This window comes from Simochromis diagramma, unplaced genomic scaffold (assembly GCF_900408965.1).
Source record: "Simochromis diagramma unplaced genomic scaffold, fSimDia1.1 OVJJ01000106.1, whole genome shotgun sequence".
NCBI lineage: Eukaryota > Metazoa > Chordata > Actinopteri > Cichliformes > Cichlidae > Simochromis > Simochromis diagramma.
In genome coordinates, this window is record NW_024387121.1 from 90,921 (window position 1) to 111,691 (window position 20,771).

Below are 20,771 nucleotides of genomic sequence, written 5' to 3' on the forward strand. Positions count from 1 at the left end.
GGGCTTTGTAAGCTCTGAGGAGGGAGGTGGGAGTTACCAGTGTCCGAGGAGTAATGGGAGGCTGGAGGGCAGGCAGGCAGGCATGGAGACGAAGCAGATGTGCAGGTGAGAACAAACTGTGGAAACCAAGCTTGGAAAGAAAAGCGTCTGGACTTCTTTAAGTTGCTTGAAGACGTTTCACCTCTCATCCGAGAAGCTTCTTCAATTCTAAGGGTCAAATGGTGGAGAGTCCCAGATTTAAACCCAGTGGGAGTTTCCCCCCAAAGATGGACAAAGGACCCCCTGATGATCCTCCACCTAATCACATGAGCCATGGTGTGAAAACGGGTGTGCGTCACAATCAACCAGGGTTTCGGGTGAGCTCATTGTGAAACCTGGCCCCACCCTATCATGTGATTTCCTGAGGTCAGATGGCCCAGGATGTGAGTGGGCGTTATTGTTACATTCGTATGTGTGGAGGACTGCATCGGCAGCATAGATTGGATAGGTCAGCTGGTCATAGTTGGATATTCTTAAAGGTTACTGGCAGGTTTCCTTGACTCCAAGAGCCTCTGATATTTCTGCATTCGTCACTCCTGATTATTTTATGCAGTACACTTTCGTGGCATTTGGACTGAAAAACACTTGTGCTACATTTCAGCATTTGATGCATGTGGTGTGGGGGGATGTGCCCCAATTAAAATGTGTATCTGGATGACGTGGTAATATGCACACATTCATAGTGCACATAGATCGCTTCTTCATTCCTCTTTCAAACCATCTGTCTTCTCTGTCCAAAATGTGAACATTAGCATTCTCGAAAGTAAGTAAGTAAGTAAGTAAACTTTATTTATTAAGCGCTTTTCACAGACAGGCAATCACAAAGCGCTGTACACAAATATTAAAATATTAAAATAAACAATAAAATCAATAGACATTAAATACAATGTAAAAGATCAAATGTAAATAATGTAAAAAAACAATATAAAATATGTAGATCAACAAAAGGCTTGTTTGAACAGAAGAGTTTTTAACTGTTTTTTAAAAGAATCCACAGAGTCAAGCAAACGTAATTGTAGTGGTAAACTGTTCCACAGCCTTGGTGCAACAGACTGAAAGGCTCTGTCCCCTTTTGTCTTCAGTCATGTATGGGGAACAACTAAGAGACTCTGAGTCTGTGAGCGGAGATGACGAGCAGCAGTGTATTTTAAAAGAAGCTTGGATAAGTAATCTGGAGCCTGGCCATTTAGTGCTCTGTATGTTAAAACAAGAATTTTAAAGTGAATTCTAAACTCTATTGGGAGCCAATGTAAAGAATATAAGATGGGAGTGATGTGAACATGCTTGGTAGAGCGAGTTAGTAGTCTTGCTGCTGCGTTTTGTATTGTCTGGAGGCGAGAGAGAGATGATTTATCCAAGCTAGTAAACAGGGAATTACAGTAATCTAAGCGTGATGACACAAATGCATGAATGAGTTTTTCCAGTTCAGCTGAGGAAACCATATGTCGCAGTTTAGATATGTTTCTTAAATGATAGAAACAGGAACGAGACAAAGATTTTACATGAGAGTAAAGGCCCAGAGAAGAGTCAAATATTACTCCAAGATTTCGAATATTTGACTTGACAGATGGACAGAAAGAGGCAAGAACCTGACTGATTTTAGAATGTAGCTCAGGAGGAGCTATGATCATGGTCTCGGTCTTGTTAGTATTTATAACAAGGTAGTTGCTTGAAAGCCAATCAGAAACCTGGGTTAAGCACTGGACTAGGGTGGACAGCCTATCCAGCTGATGAGGCTTAAAGGACATATGGAGCTGAATGTCATCAGCATAAAAATGATAAGACAGGTCGCTAAAAGATTGAATGATACCAGCTAAAGGAAGCATATAAAAAGAAAATAGTAATGGACCTAAAACTGAACCCTGTGGGACACCACAGGTCAGGGCAGCAGTGTTAGAGGACAACCTATCAGTCCTAACAGAAAAGGTCCTGTCTGATAAGTAGGAAGAAAACCAGTCTAGGGACAGAGCCAGATACACCAGCCAAAACCTTGAGCCTGTTAAGTAGGATTTTGTGGTCGATGGTGTCAAAGGCTGCACTAAGATCAAGCAAAATGATCACAGAACAGTTCCCTGCGTCAGATGCCATTAATAGATCATTATAGACTCTTAAGAGAGCGGTCTCTGTAGAGTGCTGCTTTTGAAAGCCAGACTGAAAAGGGTCAAGAATCTGTAATTTACATAATAGAGACCTGAACTGATTTTCAACAATTTTTTCAAGTAAGAGTGACCTTTGACCTTTAGGTGCAGACGCACAGCTGAGTCTTGTTCTGTTGAGGTGGCTCTTCTATGTTGTGCCATGCCTTTATGAAGTGGCTGTTTGCTTTCTCCAATGAAGATGTCTGAGCACTCCTCACTGCACTGCACAACATACACTAAGTTGCTAAGTTTGTGTTTAGGAGTTTTGTCTTTGGGATGAACCAGTTTCTGTCTGAATGTGTGGCTGGGTCTGAAGTACACTGGGATGTTGTGCCTCGAGAAGACTTTCCTGAGTTTTTTTGACAGACCTGCTACATGAAGGATGACAATGTTGCTCCATTTGTCCTTCTGATTCTCCCTAGTTGGTGTCTGATCTTCTTTACTGTGATGAAAGCCCAGTTGGAATAACCACATGTGTTCCTTCTTTTTCCCTTCTGGCTTAGAGGGAATGTTTTCTGCCCGGTGTTGCAGGATCCTGATCACTCCAAGTTTGTGTTCCAGAGGGTCGTGGGTGTCAAAGAGTAGGTACTGGTCTGTGTTTGTGGGCTTCCAATAAACTTGAATAAGTCAGTGGAGTTTTTGACATGACTGGGTGTGTTCCCCACAAGGAGAGCTAGGATGGTGGTTTTTCTGTGTTTTATCCTCAGTTACTTTGACACAAAGGAATCTGCTGTGATGCTTACACCTTTGATAAAGTCTGGCAAGTGTCAGAAGCTTCTTGGATGAGAGGTGAAACGTGTTAAAGAAACTCAAGAAGTCCAGTCGCTTTTCTTTTCAAGGTCCTTAGATTAGCATGACCTGAATGACTGAGAACCTACACAGACGTAAAGCGACAGTTACACACTTAGGCAAGCAGGTTGGTTTTGGACAGGTTCATCTAGTGAAGGCCAAAGTCGCTGTAATGCTAAACTATCCGGTTCCAACAACTTGGCGGGAACTAAAACGGTTTCTAGGGATGACTGGCTATAACAGGTGTTTCTGTAGAAGCTTTTCTGTAGCTCCTTTGACCAAGTTGTGTAGTCCATCCATGCCTCTTATCTGAAGAGTGCCAATGTGCATTTGAGTCGGAAAAGTCCCTCCTCTGTAGGGCCCCTGTTCTGGCTGCTCCTGACTTCTCTCACCCTTTCAAACTAGATGTTGATGCCAGCACCACAAGAGCTGGCGCCATGTTACTCCAGGATGGAGGTGTGCCACCCTGTCTGCTATTTCTCAGTGAAGTTTAAACCCCATCAATGAAACTTCACCACTGTAGAAAAGGAGACACTGGCCTCGCTTCTTGAGCGACAGTATTTTGTAGTCTCTGTTGCCATTAGCTCTCCCTCAGGAACAGCGTTCACAGACCACAACACTCTTGTTTTTATTACTGGATGTTCAATCTGAACCAGCGACTAATGCGTTGGGCATTGTTGGCACAGGATTACAACCCTGTGAACAAACATAATAAAGGTGCTGACAATGTTGTAGCAGATGAGCTTTCATGCATCTAACAAAGTGCAGATGACTACCTGATAGTGCTCCCTCATTACCTGTACCTCCTGGGTCATGTATGTCTTCCTTCCAAAACATAAATTATGTATAAGAGAGGGAGCTGGGTAGGTCTACATGTGTGGTGCTACTCTCCCTTCTGCTCTCTCTTTCCCCCTTGAGATTGCCGCTCGTTATCCCCGGTCGGCACCTAGGCTCCCTCAACAGGTAACTCTGACACTGTAAAGGCTAGTGCAGGGTGAGGACGTGGGAGCGGTGTGGATTTTGTTTTGTCAGTGAGTAGTGTGAGCATGTAGGTTGTTACTTGTGGTTTCCATTCCTTTAGATAGGTGAATTTGTGTTGTAGGCTTTTTTTTTTGTTTATTGACATAGCAGGGTTGCCGTGTCTTTGTAATTTGATAAGAATAAAGTTAATAATTGAACTAATTCTGCATTTTTTTTGCTTTGACACACAGTATTGTAATATCTATATAAAGCCCTTTTAAAGAGGCTGCTTTAGATATGTGATGTTTGTCTCTATAAATAAAGATGCTTGACTTGTTGTTCTAATGACAAAAGTGTCACTTTAAGATGGCTTAAGTTTTTTTCTGGCAACATGACATGTTAACATATCAAAAAAAGAAAAATGTCAAAGCATTTAGAAAGCACACTTATCTCAGCGCTTCTGACTATAAAAAGTTCAGCGGTTAGTGAATATTTTTTTAACTTCTGCTTTTTGGTGAACCCAGAGACTTCTTAAAGGAAGTGGCTAACTGCTACTGCAAAACAATGGGAACGATGAAAGGTCATATGGAGGCAGTAAACACCAGTGACAAATTAACACACTGTATGGGGTTACGTTAAAATGCCACATTAGCACTCACTGGAGTCATGCTTCCAACCAGCTACTGTGAAATTCTGGCACAAAAACCACCTAGTAAACCACCGCTAAGTTGCTTTTTTTTTTTTTTTTGCAGAGCAGCAAGTGTAAAGTGGATCAAAAAAAGAGGCGAAATAATGTTTTTTAAGAATAGCTCTGTAGAACTCAGCAATAAAAGGCCCTGCAGAGGTGGATAATAATCTGTTTGCTACTATGAAAAACTTCTTTGTTCGTTCACATTTTTCATCTAATCATCAGTATAAAAACAGTGACCAGTGCGATGCCAAAAGATTGATAGAAGGATTAACGTGGAGGCTAGAAAATCTCAGAAAGCATGAATCAGAATTAATAGGAAGATGAGCAGCTCTTTGTTTACAGTCCAGTGCTTTTCTGTTGTATGACTAATCTGACTTTTTAGCGGGTTTTTTTTCGACACTTGAAAGAGCATTGTATGTAAATTTTAAGTGTTAGACTTCTTCCCCTGTTCAGCAAAAGCAGAAGGACTTTTTAAAGGCTTCTTTCACTTCTTTAAACTTTGTCCTTTAAGAGCCAGAGGGCAGTCTCTATCAGACTTAACCTCAGGGCTAAGCAGTCGTACTGTGATACACTGGAAAAAGAGGAAATGAGCTGAAGCACAAACAGCCAATAGCAGCTTTTCACTTACAAAAACTTTGAGGGCAGTTAGCGTTACCGCTTGCCACAAGCTTGTCATGGCACTTTTGGTTGTTATAGCCACTAGTTATTTCCACGAACATAACAATTGCAGTTCATTGAATGACCTCAAGTGAATAATGACACAAAGACACGTGTAGAGAGGAAAGTTCCTTTGATTTTTTTTCTTTAGAAAAGCAGAGGAAAATAAGCAGTTTTGTTGAAGAAGCTTAGAAAGAGAAAAGGAGTTGATCCCCCGAGCCAAGTTACAGAGACCCAGCCAGACAAACCCATCGATAAGCCCCTCCCCCCCAAAAGACAAGAATCAATTAAAAAACATGGAGACACATGATAGAAAAAAAAAAAACCAAATGAGAAAAGGATTGCAAAGTGAAGCATCACTCCTATGAAGTCTACACGCCTAAAGCAATATTACACTACATGCAGCTACAAAAGGTTAGAGCTCAAATCCCCAACTAACTGCTGAATAACTCTGTCCTGAACTTGACGTGGACACAAGGCAGGCAGTGATTTGTGATCAGAAATGTAGCAAAATTATATCAGACATACAGACATCAACTGGCCTACTGGTTAGCTCCCCTAAGAATACAGACACCAAAAGATGCAGGAAGGAGTAAATTATTTTTCATGTGTTCACCAAAGTACGGTGCACATCTTCATCTTTAGTCTTTATAATGATAACTTTGGTCATCTCCCTGCAGCAGGATAATGGACGCTAAAGTGTCGGGAGCACTACGTTATCTAGGTGTCTACATTCCTGTCACTTACAAGCCAATCAGCTGACCGTTGTGAGAATCTAATTTTGTCCTAATGTTTGTTTTTAAAGGGCTGAAGTGATGGAAGTGGCCCTGGTTGTCATTACAGTTAAGGTTTGTGTGGCTGTGGTTGAAGCTCCTAACGAGCCTTTGACCAAACAATTCCAGTTGTTTGATTGTCAGGAGCAGCAGTGCAGTGAGGCAGATTTGAAACAATATGTTGTTCTCCTATTTACAACAAAAGGTGCTAGACTGCATAATTATAATTATTCAAGAGAAATAATTTCAGCTCTATAAATGTTCATAGTCTAGATTGCACTGTTTTTAGGTTGTGAGTAGCAACATTCGCAGTCAGCTGGGAGGTGGTGGCATCATTAATGGCAGAGTGTTTTCCTTAATATAGTGCTGACATGGTCAGTACATATTAATCAGAATTAATCAGGAATTAAAAAGCTACAGCCCGATTATTTGTTAAAATGGTTACAATCATCAAAAGGACTCAACTCACCAATGTGTAAGTCAACAACAGTGGTGTCCTTTTTGCTTTTCTCCTTAGGTTTAGGGTTTAGAGCTGATAATGACTTAGACTTCAGAGGGCTAAAGCAAATACTTTTTAAAAATTCAAAGTGTTTGGTTTTATAAACTAGATAATTAATATAGTCTGATAGCACAGCGAAGGCATCGAGGTTTTAAGACCTCCGAGCACTGAATATTGCACAAATACAATATTTATCAGGACTAAAATTCCAAATTTGCAATAATAATTTTTCTCCTCTACAAACGTGTAAATAGTCTTTTGGTGAATAAACCAAAACTGTACTTGAGACAAGTTGATGCATTAAAATTTTAAGACTTTGAATTGATTCTGAATTTTATTTTTTACCTATATGTCCGTCTCAGAACACCGTACCATTTATCCTTTTCATCCAGAGCTAATGAAAAGTTTTAATCTCCTATCAAAGTCAAACCATATTCATCCTTATTTTAGAATATCTGTCGGTTTATTTTCTGCACATCACTGTTTCATATTAACACTTAACTTTGGGAGACATTAACATTGTTTTTACAGGCTGTTCTAATATCAAATGAAAATAGGCGCATGAAGTGACTTTAGAAAGTACTATACTTGTTCAATTTGGTTTATAAAGGACTTGATCTTTGGTTGTTTCAATTCCCTATTGTAATTATTACTACTCATTTATTTATTTGATGTCTGCTAATTTCCACATTTTTGGAGTTTCGAGATCATGGGTTTTATCTTCCAGTTAAATTTGAAAATGTGTTTTTTTAATGTTCAGGAAATTTGATCTGGAAGTAGGACGTGGAGTTGGGGGAGAGGAATTTATTGACTTGTAATAATAATTTTGTGTGATGTTAGAAGAATCGCTCATACTAGGATCTACTTCTAATCACTACAACAGAGATCTTGTCACCAGCATATATCTTCCATCAGTTTTGGAAGATAAAGTGGACATGTGCTATTTGTCCATCTTTATATACAGTCAGCGGTTGCATCTGTAGTCAGTGTGCCTGCCCAGCACCAAACAGCGGACCAGTTTAAGAGCATTAAAGTGGCCCAGAAATTGAATTTAATGCCACTTAAATGGAACCACACTTGAGCATTTTTCTCTTCACCAGCCTAACACACTGCTTAGAAAGAGTTCACAGGAATACACAACAGGATGAGTTCATATTTGCCTCCAACTGCTAAGTTTACGCATGACTGACTGAAAAGTCACCCAACTGCAAACCTAAGGCTTGGTATAAACCCTCAACACCCACACAAACCAACACTCTCCTTTGAACTTTAAATCGGAAATATTAAAAATAACACAGAAGAATTAGCAAAACAAAATGAAATCCAAATATAAAATCAAAAACCTTCACAGTCCAGCTTTAAAATAAGACGTGTTACACTGTTTGTCTGTCCATTCTTACAAATGAACTGTTCGGCAGTATTCAGATTTGATGCAATAAATACAACAGTTGAAAAATAAAGGTTTATAAATAAATGTTTACATTGGCTAACACAGTACTTCTCCAAACCTTTGATTTATTATACCTCATAGCAGATGCTCACCGTGGCACCTTTCCTTTACTCATATAGTGTATTTACATGACTATTTACCAAGTGCTCTTGGGTGTGTGATGTTACCCTAAGCAAAGCAGTGATTATTCTCAAATTCACCTGACTTTGTCTCAGAAAACCCAAATAAAAAAGGAACATGGTGAAGCACAGACTTGGTAAAAACAAGAACGTGTCAGTCATAATAATACCATGAGTAATATAGAGAGTCACATGACAGATGGACTCATACTGTATGCAAAACTGTAAGCTGAACATACATAACAGGATGACTGACAAGTCCTGTGCACACACACGCACACACATGCACACACACTCACAACAGCAGGATGTAGACTGCTGATACCATGCCTGTAAACATACTATAGTGCACTGGCCACCCTGGGTTATCATTCAGCACAGTTTTTATTCAGAGAAATGCCAGCTAGCACTTTTTAACTGGGGGGAAAATACCACATGAAGTTGCCCCAACGTATTCATATTTGCACTGATGCTGAAAGTGATGCTTGAAGTGAAACGTTTCCCCTGAAGTGATTACGAGACAGGTAGAAAGGTCACAAAACTGTTGTAAACATTGTTTACCCTGCAGATCATGGTATACAGACAGTATCTGCAAACTTAACTATCACCGTAAAGCATGTTTTGTTCAGAGATTGAGGTGTTACGGCCCACATTGACCGATGGCAGTATGGGTGTAGTTCCTGGATCAAACAGAATGGTAGAAGAGTAATCTGGAGTTTACTGCATTTACTGTTTACAGGTTAGCATGTGTGGTGCTAAACAACAGGTACTGTGGAGAAAATACGAATCTAGCATTTGGATGCAAACTTGACTTGGCTTGATATGACCATTAGCTTGTGATGGCTAATGTTTGCCTATTTTATATTCAAGGCATTTGCTGTATGAATGACAGTTGTAGTTTTTCCAAGCAGAACTGTTTAACTTGGCAGCATCTCACTTAAGAATACTGATAGTTTAAAAACTGCTTCCTCGTTTCTTAAAGTTCAAGGTAACAAGGTCACTCGCCCACAGCACTCTGAGTTCACAGCACCACAGCTGCATGTCTGGGGGTATTTAAGGACAGTTTGAGTAAGCACATGTCTCTAAACACTTCTCAAAGTTCCAGCTCCTGTTTGATACCATGGTCTGTTTGGCTCTGTTACACACAGAGAGTTGGTGTAATGGCTTTATAATGATTTAGTATTTCAAAATTGTCCAGCCAGTTTCTCCACATTGTAACACAGTACAGCAGAAATCTGAAGGTGCATTTAGGTTGAAGGCAAAGCAGTTGGTGGGAATTTGACTGAATTTGCACAAACAGCTAAAATACTTGGGATTTTTTGTTTTTTCATTAAAGAGAAAAAGTCTCACATGGGCTTTCAGTCTGAACACACCTTCAGTTACGTTTTGTTTTTTCACTTCGACACTTCTCCATTTAAAAAGAAAAATGAAATCCAGGTAATTATAGAACATTTACTGGCAAAATCATTCCCAGGAATTTGTGCCGCAATAAAAACAAACAAACAACAACAACAAACCAGAACATGTCCTGCTTTTTGAAAATATTGGATACATTGTAAAAAAAACCCAGGATAGTTTCTGTTATTTAAAGGTATTTGTGAAAAAAGTGAAAAAAGAAGCGTTTGATGCAATAAAATCTGAATTCTGTGTCTTCTTGGTCGGTCTGTGCTAATCTTTGGGACTGTTTTGAACTTTATATTGAGTTTACGTGGCATATTGCACAGCCTGTAGGTGTTTAAAATGTTACAGAACAATGAGGTTTTGCAGTTGCGTCGCAATATGGCTGTCAACGTAATAATCCACTGGACAACTTGCTGTGCTAATAACTGGGCTTCATGCTGGAATTTACCAAGTGAACCAAACAGATGTGCTCACAATAAAGTGATGGTTTGCCAACCAGCTACTACGGTTTGTTTGCTAACAAGTTGACAATATCTAGTCTCTCAAAAAGATCGCCATGTTTCGTGTCGGACTCGTGAAGAGGTCCAATTTGGCTGCCAGGGGGTTTGTTACATCCACTGAAAGCCCTCCTTATGTCATGTGTGTAGCTGTGTGCCTGCATTAGGTAAATCCTCTGTATGTGTGTTATTAGCATTAGCATGCACAAATGCCACACAGACACGCAGGTATGTGTTTGAGAGCCAAAATGCCCCTTGAGGCATTCAGACACGTATAAGTATGTGTCAAGCCTTTATATGAATGTTGTAAACTAACACCATTTCCCATCATGCATCAGCAAAGCTTCACCAATGGTTTCACCAAACATGGCTGAGAAAACATGCTGTAGCGTCGCATCGCATTCAACCGACAACGTTTTGTCTCCAGTTTCATGTCCCTTTAAACAATACCTCTTTATAGAAACATACCATATAATATTAAACAGGCATTTCAACTCCTTATAAAAATTGGTGCGGCCACAATAGAAATTGTACATTGATTTCATCCTTTTAGAAAGACTTGTTTTTTTTTTTTTTAGAAAAGAAAAGACACTTGTTGAGGTTCCTGGGACTGACTGTGAGAGCAGTAAGGTGAATAACTGACCAAGAGCCTTTCAGCAAGGAACACGACACAAAGACACAGACGGTCAGTGTAAAGGCCAGTCTGTAGCTGTACGCTTCTCTCCAATAATGTGTTTGTCCCTTCTGTCCCTGAAGGTAGAATAATAATAACAATAATTATAATTAAAAAAAGAAATCATACTAACACTACGACTAAAACAGATCTGATAAAAGGAGTGTGTGTATTGGCTACATGAAACCATTTACTGAAAATAAAACCCTTTGGACTCAGTTCCAGAGGGAGCGTTGGAGGAGAGGCCAGGCGATACTCAACAGTCGAGAAGTCGATCTCTTGTGGGTGGTGCTGTATTTAATGTGTGTGACTGAGTGGGTGATTTACCCAGGAAGATGAAAATCTTTCTGGTTTCCTAAACTGAATTCCCCTGCTTATCTCTCCTGCTCAGAGTCTCTCAGAGTCTCTCTCCCCTCAGGTGGTCCTCTTCTCTACCTTCATTAATCCTCCTTCGTTCATTCATCCATCTATTTGCTGCCCCATCAATCTTTCCTTGAGCACCTCCTTATCTGTAACATCTTCTTCTCATCCTGGCTGTCTGCTCTTCTCCATGGCAGTATTTAAATAAAAAGCTCAGGTGATGAGTCTAAGGCTCCTCTTCCCCAGTGGAAACAGCCAAGCGCATGGCCACAGACAGGTGGTCGGTGAGGCCGGCCAGCTGGGTGACGAAGCTGAACTCCTCGATTTCCTGCAGGATGAAGAGTAGAAGAGAGCATCGTCAGATCACGAAGGCGTCACAAAGCTCGCAGTTAATTCTGCAGCAACTTTCAACATTAGGGCAGGTTTGGTTTTTGTTTTCAGAAAGTAAAAGACGTTTCAAATAAAGTCACGTGCATTAATTTTGGCATTGCTGGTTTTCTGTTAAAAGCTTTTCAGTTTAGGAGTGATAGTTAGGAGTGTTGGGAATCAGTGTCTTACAGCCTTGTTTTAGATAAGAGGAAGCACCACTGCACATGACATCTTCGGGCAGCCTATAATATTACCAAAACCAACATCCTCCAGTATAAAGCAAGCATTAGTGTAATCACTGAAATCTTTAGTTAGATGTTAAAAGAGAAATTACTTTAACACAAGCTAATGAGGCAGCTCTCTGCTGCTGCTTTTCAATTTGCTATCGGAACATTTGTTCCCCTCTGAAGCGGTTTATTCATTAACCATAATCTCAATAACTGAGAGTCCAAAATAGCCCACATTTTTATGTATACATTTTACAGAAAGAGGCCATCTAGATTCATCATAGCTGCTTGGTGCTTTTTGAATATGAGGTGCTCCCTCTCCTGAAAAAAAAAAAAAAAAAATCAGCTTTATGAATGGTGACATTGTCATGTTGGAGCAGGAAGGGCCTTCCTGCCTCATGCTGTCACTAAATGTCACTGGAACTCTGGGGACTTGTCCAAAACCATGATAAACAACCCTGACCAAAAGTATGTGGACTGTAATGTCAATAGAAGGTACTTTCCACAGACAACGACTGCTAACGTAGCTGCAAGTACTACTAAAACCTTTGTCATGACAATCAATGAGAGTTCATTTAACAATGTTGATATGTTTTATCAATAGTGCAGTTTTAAGATGAGATCTGACAATTTATGAAATTTTTTAAATAGTACTTCGTACAATCTAATTGACAGGAAACTTACATTTCAAAATGAAACATTCTTTTAGTATGGATTTGTATGTTAGTTTACATTTTTATGGCAAAAAAAACAAAACATTTTACAAAATATATCAAATTCTTTTTTCTTTTTTTTGGTGTAAGAGATAAACAGAGAGAATTTTGAGGTGGTCCATATTCCTAATATTACTTCTAGTATTTTCCCCAATTAAATAGAAATGCTTGGACTTTTGCAACACATTCCTCTGAAGGCTACTTCTTCAAAATGACCTTTTGATCATGCTCTAAAGGCACATTACTCATATACAATGGAGAAGCTGATTTCTGGAAGATTTTATTAATAACAACACATGAAAGGGGAAAAAAGTATTTTTCTTGGCTGCTGACTATGTTTCCTGATTTAAGAAGTGGTTAAAAATATATATCAACATCTCCACAAATAAACCCTCCCTCTATACAAAATCCATTCACTGAAACTAGTTATAAGCAATATTTAATATGTAAATTGGGTCATACTTTGATATATCGACTCATTTAAAACTTAATTGTCTTCATTAAGGTAATCCACTAATCTCCTTCTGCTAGTTGTGTCTCCACTAAATAATTATTGCAGGACAATTTAAACCTAAGAGCGGAAACATTTTTATCCAAGTATGTTCTTCAAAAAATAATTTAAAGTAACATGAAGAGATAAAGAGAAACAACACAAGATTAAGGTAAACATGTAAATAAATGAGACCCTTCAAGTGACGGGAGGTTAGCGACATGCTTGATCAGCTCCACTTAAGGGAAATGATGTTACAGTAACTGTACTTTGACAGAAGGTGGCGTCAGGCGGCTGCCTTCAGAGAGCCAATAGAAAGAGTCAGACAGAGAGATGGAAAGAAAGGAGAGAGGTGTAAATAGTATGATTTGGTTTTCCAATCCTCTCCAGTCCCTCACACAGACAGCCCTGCCCTCATTCCTTTTCTTCCCTACTTTTTTGTTGTTGTTTTTGCTGTGTTTCATTGTTCACCTCTCCAGATTTTAGTCAAACATTCTCCCGTGGTGTGACATAATTTCAGCCTGCTTCACACGGCTCGGGAAAATTAGGTTTTTAGCTTTGTTGCTAGGAAATTAATCAGAGGAGAATTAAACATATCACCTCCCCGCTGACAAGAAAATGCCACAATTCTGTGCCCCCTGTTAGCAAACTCTTTTGTGTTGGTGTTTTAAGCATGTAATATTTGGAGATACTTTCACACATCCAACACAGTAGGAACACCGATTTAAAACATGTGCTGCCTTTTTTCATAATAAACCCTTTTGACATGCCAGTGAAACTGAATGAACGCTGCATTACCTAAGGAAGGTTTCGCTTTTGTCCACTTAATGGAAGGGTTGCTCTTAGTGTTATTAATCACACACGTCCTTCTCGTGCTGTGATAAATCTGAATGTCTGCTGTGAAAAACGTGCACTGTGTACTGAGTCTGTGTACCGTGTAAGACGTCACATTGTTATTCTCAGCTCCTTGTATAATCAAAACTTTATTGATTCCTGCAGGGAAAAAGTGTTGCTCAAGATTATGGAAGTTGTAAAATTATATTAGAAATACAATACTTTGAGGATACAAAAAGCACCAGGGGTACACAGTCCCTACGATATCTGCATGTTCAAATGGTGATCTGTGAAGGGTACCATTTCTTTTCCCTTTATTTCTTTTCCATGTAACGCTAAATGTGACGACACTGAAATCTGGGAACACCTTTGTAGTTCTGTATTGGTAAATTTGAATTTCCTGAGTAAAAGTGAAAGACTGGCCTGTGTGTGTGTGTGTGTGTGTGTGCAGAAAGCTAACATGTTTGCAAGCTAAAGAACACAATCAGAAAGGACTTCCACTGGCGACCTCTCCAGGAGATACCCCACCTCTTGTCTCATGACTGCTGCGATACACCCCCACCTCCTGTGACTCCACCTTGGATAAGCTTAAGAAAATCGTAGAATGAATGGAATTGGTTTCCCTAGCGCAGCGTTCCCAAACCTTTTCTGCGCCACAGACCAATTTAATGTCAGACAATATTTTCACGGACCAGCATTTAAGGTGTCGCTGATCAATACAACAAACTAAAATGATACGACCAAGACAGAAACTGTGGTGTTTTGTAAATATGATAATAAACGCGAATTCACTGTATAATTGTGTAACTTTATTAGCAGCGTCCTCCTGAAATGCACCAACAACACTGAGAGTAACATCGTCCTCTCTGTCCTTTAATGCTCTCTGGTCGCTATGGTAATGCGTAAATATTTCTTTCAAAATAAGACACAACTACAACACGGGAAAATGGCCCAGGGAAACCGAGTTAATTATAAAAACCCAGAAAACCATAAATGTCAAACTCAAGCCTCAACTCTGGCAGCCTGGTACCAAACGACTCACGGAGCGGTACCGGTCCATGGCCTGGGGGTTGGGGACCGCTGCCCTAGACAGCAGCGTGAAAGGTTTTGGGTAGCTGGTTAACATTAGCATGTAGCTGATTAGCTTAAAACAAAGTATTGGCTACAGTAGGTTAACACTGCTTAGATAGCTAACATCAGTTAGCTCAAAGCAGTGCTGAATGGTAGAGCACCCAAATGAGCTGTTGGATTTTGAATATAGGAAAGGATGATGTCACTTCATGTCAGTGTTAGCTGCGGGGTTTACGTCTGTGAGCCCGAACTGTCTGAAAGCGCTTGTACACGCGTGATTCAAAGGAATTTCTTGTAGTCTTATCTATATGACATAAATAAATGGGCAGTTGTTGATTAAGTTGATTAAGACTGCCCATTTCAGAAACTCACTAATTGACAACACTTTGCGTTGACACCATCGCTGAACAATGATTTGCCATCTCTAGTCTGGAGTTATGGAAGTCTGGACTTCCATAAAGACTCATAAAACAAATGAAAGGCAGAAAATGAAAATCATATATTTATCTGCTTGTAATATGTTGTTATTACTGTGAATTTGTGGTTGAAGTAATCCCTTCAGAATACAATAAAAATGGCATGTTTTTAATAACGTTTCAATTATGACTTGACCGCTAGCACGACCTCATTTAAATAATGCTTTCAATATAGCCATCTACTCTATGACTGCATTCAAACAACGTAATTAAAATTTAAACTGATTATGGTCAATGGAGCGAATTAGAGGACCTCTTAAAAGCACTTAGATGTCCGGTCAAAAGTTTACACTCATCATGGGAATACACTTCTTAGTATAATATTGGACTTAATTCTATGAACTGTTGTTTTTCTGAGGCTGACTGAGTAAACAGCATATATCTTTAAGATTAAAAATAAAGAAATACTTTGAGGCTTTGTAAATTACTAAGCATATTGCAAGCTAATTAGTTCAAACACAAATAAAAGGACAGGTGATTAAGAGTTGTTGCCAGCTTTCTAAGGTCTAAAAAAAGTCTCAAAGTGTCACAGTTAGCTGAGGTGACGTTCAGATGGTCAGAAACAACCAGGAAACCAGGTCCAACATCTTCAACCTGACGTTTGTAGCTGTTATCATGGACAAGAATGTGGCTTCTGGATCAAAGTTTTATGGTTTTATGGTCGGTAAAAGGTTTGTTGTGAGGAGTAAAGAGAAGACAGCCGAGCACAGTACATGTAACATACTGGGCTGTTTTGCCGTGAGTGGCACATTTAACAGAGTGATTGGAAATTTTTTACACAAATTAACAATAAAAATATGAGACTGAGTCTTGAGAGCAACATCCAGCAAGACAACAAAACCGTACCAGTTTCCAGTCCTGTTGGAGGCCCTCGTCGCTGTAAAGGATGTAGTCAATACGGCGTCCATTGCCCTTCAGCGGGATTTTCCTTCCCTTCTGACTGCTGGCGGGACACTGGCTCTTACTGGGAGGAAACACCAGGTACTCCTTCCTTCCCTCTTCGTTCTCCATAAGTCTGAAAACAACACACAACATACTGAAGTTTAGATGCTGTGTTGTATCCAAATGCATATAGTTAATTGGAATTCTGTCAGGACCACTATAACCAAAAAGATTATTATTTCAGTCTACAGTCATTTATATTTTGGGATATTGGCTCTGTTCTCCAACCTCTATAGACTTCTGTGTGCATACGTGGAAAGTGAAGAGAGTATTAACAAGACTCCAGAGCAGGCACTGAAGATAAATATGTCAGACACTGAATGATAACGAGCAGTTGGGGTGGAGATGGTTTGCAGTGTATCAGCTGAGCAACGGTCAAGTGTGGGTTTGCACTCCCATCATCTAAATTTGCTGAGATTAGGGCTTATCTTGACTTCGTGGCCTGCCTGGTGATGTCATGACGATGCTTCATTGAAAATTTCCGAAGAAATTATAGTAATTACAGCAAATTGCAAACATGAGCACTGGGTCAATGGTAATTTCAGAGCTTTAAATCTCAGATATGTTTTGGTACACATATATTATGGGTACACTCGTAAGATTTGGGAGCAGAAGTTAGACCGCTGTGATTTATGATCGTCATGCGAATATAAGGAGAGGTAATTTGATTTTTCAGGGGATGAGACTCACTTTTGTAAACTTTCCGGTGAACTGACATCTTCATCATAAAGGCCACTGGGATCCAGCAGAGTACCTGTTTAAAGACACATTACAATGCATTAAAGTGGAGACGTGCACAAGTAATTTCAGCCTGCATTTCTCTCCTTCCCTCCCCCTCGTTCTCCCTCAGCCTTGTAGTATCAGTCCATGGCTCAGTCTTTTAGCTAGCATCATCACATGTTTTTATAATGGACTACTTAGCACATCCATTCATTCACACTGATGTGTTTACATTAGCAAATAGGATGCAGAAAATGACTTCTCTTGTAACCGTTTACAATTTGACTATGGGACAGCTGAGCAGTCTGTCCAGTCGTCCAGTTTAGCTGCAGAGTTTTTAAAGAATATAGCTCGTGTGGATGAAAATGCTGTGTAAGCATCCCTTGATGGAGGTGCCTAATAGAGAAAAAAGGTAATTCTCACAGCCAGAATTACAAACATTTTCATGTTTGATTTTTAGACACACACACACACCCACACACACCCACACACACACACACACACACACACACACACACACACACACACACACACACACACACACACACACACACACCACTTAGAACAAAAGTCATCATATGACCGCCAAGAGATTGAATGCTGCTTATTTTTGACTGTGAGGCCTTTCTGTCTTTTTGGTTAGTTTGAGGCATTGAATAATGTGGCTTAGACACGGAGGCTACTTAGATACTTAGATTTAGGGAAAAATAAAATACAAACTTCCACAAGATTATAACATTTTAAAAGGCAAACATCTAATATCTCCACTGTTCTTGGTTTCCATGATAAAGTCCTTGACTAACACATCAGCAGAGTGCTTCTGCTTGTGCTTATGGTCCAGGTCAGGTGTTAAATCCTATCAGACTAACCTGGTGAAAACTGTCAGTAAAAGAGTGCCCAGTGCATTGTAATAGAACACCTACATGTCCTGATTAAGCATCATTATGTGAGCAGGGAGTGAGAAAAGGTTCAGGTGGTTCATTTCCATGTTTACTTTAGGCGAGAATGAAAAATGATTTATGCAAAAATATTTTTTTGGAAGGCAGCGCAGAGCTTGCACTTTCTACCCTGATACTGAATGTATGAAGGTATGGAGTGATACAAGTTAGCATGACCCACAGGTACATACACTGATGGAGGTCAGGTTTAGAAGAAAAAAAAGAGGAAAAATAGGATTACCTTTTACTTGCTGGCTGAGCTTTTTTTCCCTTCTCTGAATTCATGAAGCGTCTCTTTCATGAAATGTGTCAGCAGGAGATTATCAGTGTGCATGATGCTTTTATAAAGTGCACAATGCTCATATGACTCTGCAGGGTTTGCAGAGTCCAAGTTGGAGGGCAACAAAAGCTCTTAATGGAAGGTTAAAATGACACAATGAATTTAGATGTTTGTCTCAAATCATTAGACTAGAAAAAGTTGTCCATCTCTCAGCGTTTGGAGTGGTACTTAAATACTTTTTTCTACTCTGAGAACTCAAAGTGCTTTCTTACTACATTTTTCTATGACTAAGCAGGTTTAACCTAACAACCACACACTCATACTCTGATGGATGAGTTAAAGCACCAATCTTAAAATGACTAGACAGTCTGCTCTTGCTCCTGAGCTGCAGCCTTTGTTCATCTAATTTACCAATTTCAAATGTTATCAGATAATGGGAACCAGCTCAGAAGGTACCTGATAGGCAATTTGGTGGTTTGACCCCTGACTGCTACAGTGTGCGTGCCGAAATATCCTTGGACAAGATACTGAACCCCAAGTTGCTCTTCTAGATAGAAAAGATCCAGGTTTAGAAAAAAGTACTGGTATGACTGGGTGTGAATAAAGCTGAAGAAAATGCTTTGAGTGTTTAAGTAAAGAGGAAATGTGCTATCTAAGAACCAGTCCATTTACCATTCACTGAACAAAAGTTATCATTTCTCTATACATCATCAGCTGGCGCCAATTTCACGTTCATAAAATAATATCCTATTGTAGCTTTAGAAGAAGAAGAGTCTCCTTTTATAATCATATCTTTGGTGGAGGGCACTGTGGTTTGTCCCAGTCTTAAACTTTTAATGACAATTTTGTACTTTAATACACAGGACCAAAAATGTACGAGCTACAGGAGTGTCCATTAATAGATTTTATATAAATTTATTTTTGTTCACCAAGTCATTAAAACCATCGGTGATGACCCTAACCCAAGAACAAAATATATTATAGTATATATAGTATATATATATATTAGTATATATATGATATATAGTTAGGGATGTGTACCGATTACAATGACTGAACAATTTTCAAAACACTCTAATGGCATAAAATTCAGGTGAGGCTCATCGCTCATGATTTGTTAGTGGATTAATGTACTTCTGCTTGTGCTTCTCTTGTGCTTTTCTAGTCTTACTGACCTCTTAAAGGTTTATCTACCTTTGTGAACAATGAATTGATGTTCATCCACCTGACAGGCGTGTCTCTGGGCACTGGGAGGACATTGGTGCAGCTGAAAATAAACAACCAGACTTCTTGCTATTTGGTAAATCTCTGTTTTTCATTGTTTTGCCCTTTGTAGACTGAAACTTGTGAGCATGAATCGAATTATTTCAATTAGCTTAAATAAAGATGAAAACAGCAAAACACCAGTATCTGATTAAAATCTGGCTCGTGAAAAATATTCATATACAACTGCACCAATGATTCATCTCCACTCTGTGTATTTCATTTGCAGTGACATACTGCAGAAACCATTTCTGCTCACGCTTTATTGATGTAGTTTACACTGCACAGTCCTCCCCCTCACTATGTCAAATAACATCTAGCTTCCAGTATAGCTATTCTAAAGGGTCAGAAACCCTCTCCGCCTTTATAATCCTCAGACTACAATCTACTGTCATAAACCAGTGGAATAAAACAGCAAGAGAGAGAGAAGCACTCAGAGATGCTTTTGAGAATGAGGACTCAAGGCCGTGGGCTGGATAATGCGTTTAAAATGCTCCGCATGACGAACGCAGCACTCTGAAGTTACTCCAGTCAATTCATGAGTGTTGGGAGCTCTTATGAAGAGTAGGCGTCTGATGCGCGGACAGTGTTTTTCACAATTCTAAGAGCAGGTTTTAGATCAGTGAAAATAAAGATGGCGGGGTGTCCGGTGGGCATACTCCGCTACACTGCTGCCGTTTTTAGCCAACCCATTCTCACTCGGTCAGAACCTGTAGGTGTCGCCCACTGGGTACGCTGTTAGCAGCTCGACAGAGTCGGTGGGAGTCCCTCAAGGTCAGAAATAACCACAGAGAGACTTCAAGAAAAAAAGTGCTGTTGATGTCATCAGTACCATGGGACACCATGGTAACCAAGGATGCTGAGCACGGCCACTGTGTGGAGTCGGGTTGTTCGCCCTGTACTGGTGCAGAATTTGTCCAGGAGCTCCAACTCCCCATAAGAAATGCCAAAGCTAATGCAACCAAACCTGGCCAAGTCAAACAAAACTTCCACATCTTTTGCTAATCAACTTAACTCAGACAGCTCAAGGAAAGACATGAAGGAGAAGTCAGAAAGAGAGGATTGTGGTACTATATATGTATATCTGACAACACTTACACAACGAGGCTGTTGATGTGGATCCTCGAGATAGACAAGAAAACATATCGTATGTACTAAGGCTACTCCGGGCTGTGTAAACATGGACTAAAAAATAATTTCACTGCCAAGGCTGGAGTTAAAAACGGGAGGGTGCAGGCAGTCTCAACAGTAAAATGAAACATAATCTTGCTAACCCTTCTGTCAACTTACATTTTCTTTTCCTGCTACAGAGATGATCCGCTTTAACTCTTGCTTTTATTATCATCATTCAAGTCAAATAAATTCACGAGACTATACTAGACAGTGGTTTGGCAATACAGTC

General features: G+C 39.7%; 1 protein-coding gene across 2 annotated transcripts in view; it reads right to left on the bottom strand.

Annotated features, from left to right (window-relative positions):
* Window positions 1–6,647: 6,647 nt before the first annotated feature.
* The window catches only part of smpd3 (sphingomyelin phosphodiesterase 3), an 88,613-nt gene continuing 74,489 nt past the window's right edge, over window positions 6,648–20,771 (bottom strand). For both annotated transcript variants that reach the window (XM_040046931.1, XM_040046932.1), the window contains 3 exons: window positions 16,859–16,922; window positions 16,073–16,241; window positions 6,648–11,374 (listed from right to left, as the gene is read on the bottom strand). In XM_040046931.1, coding sequence (XP_039902865.1) covers window positions 11,273–11,374; window positions 16,073–16,241; window positions 16,859–16,922 — 335 coding nt within the window. In that variant the 3' untranslated portion in view covers window positions 6,648–11,272. The remainder of the gene's footprint in view (window positions 11,375–16,072; window positions 16,242–16,858; window positions 16,923–20,771) is intronic.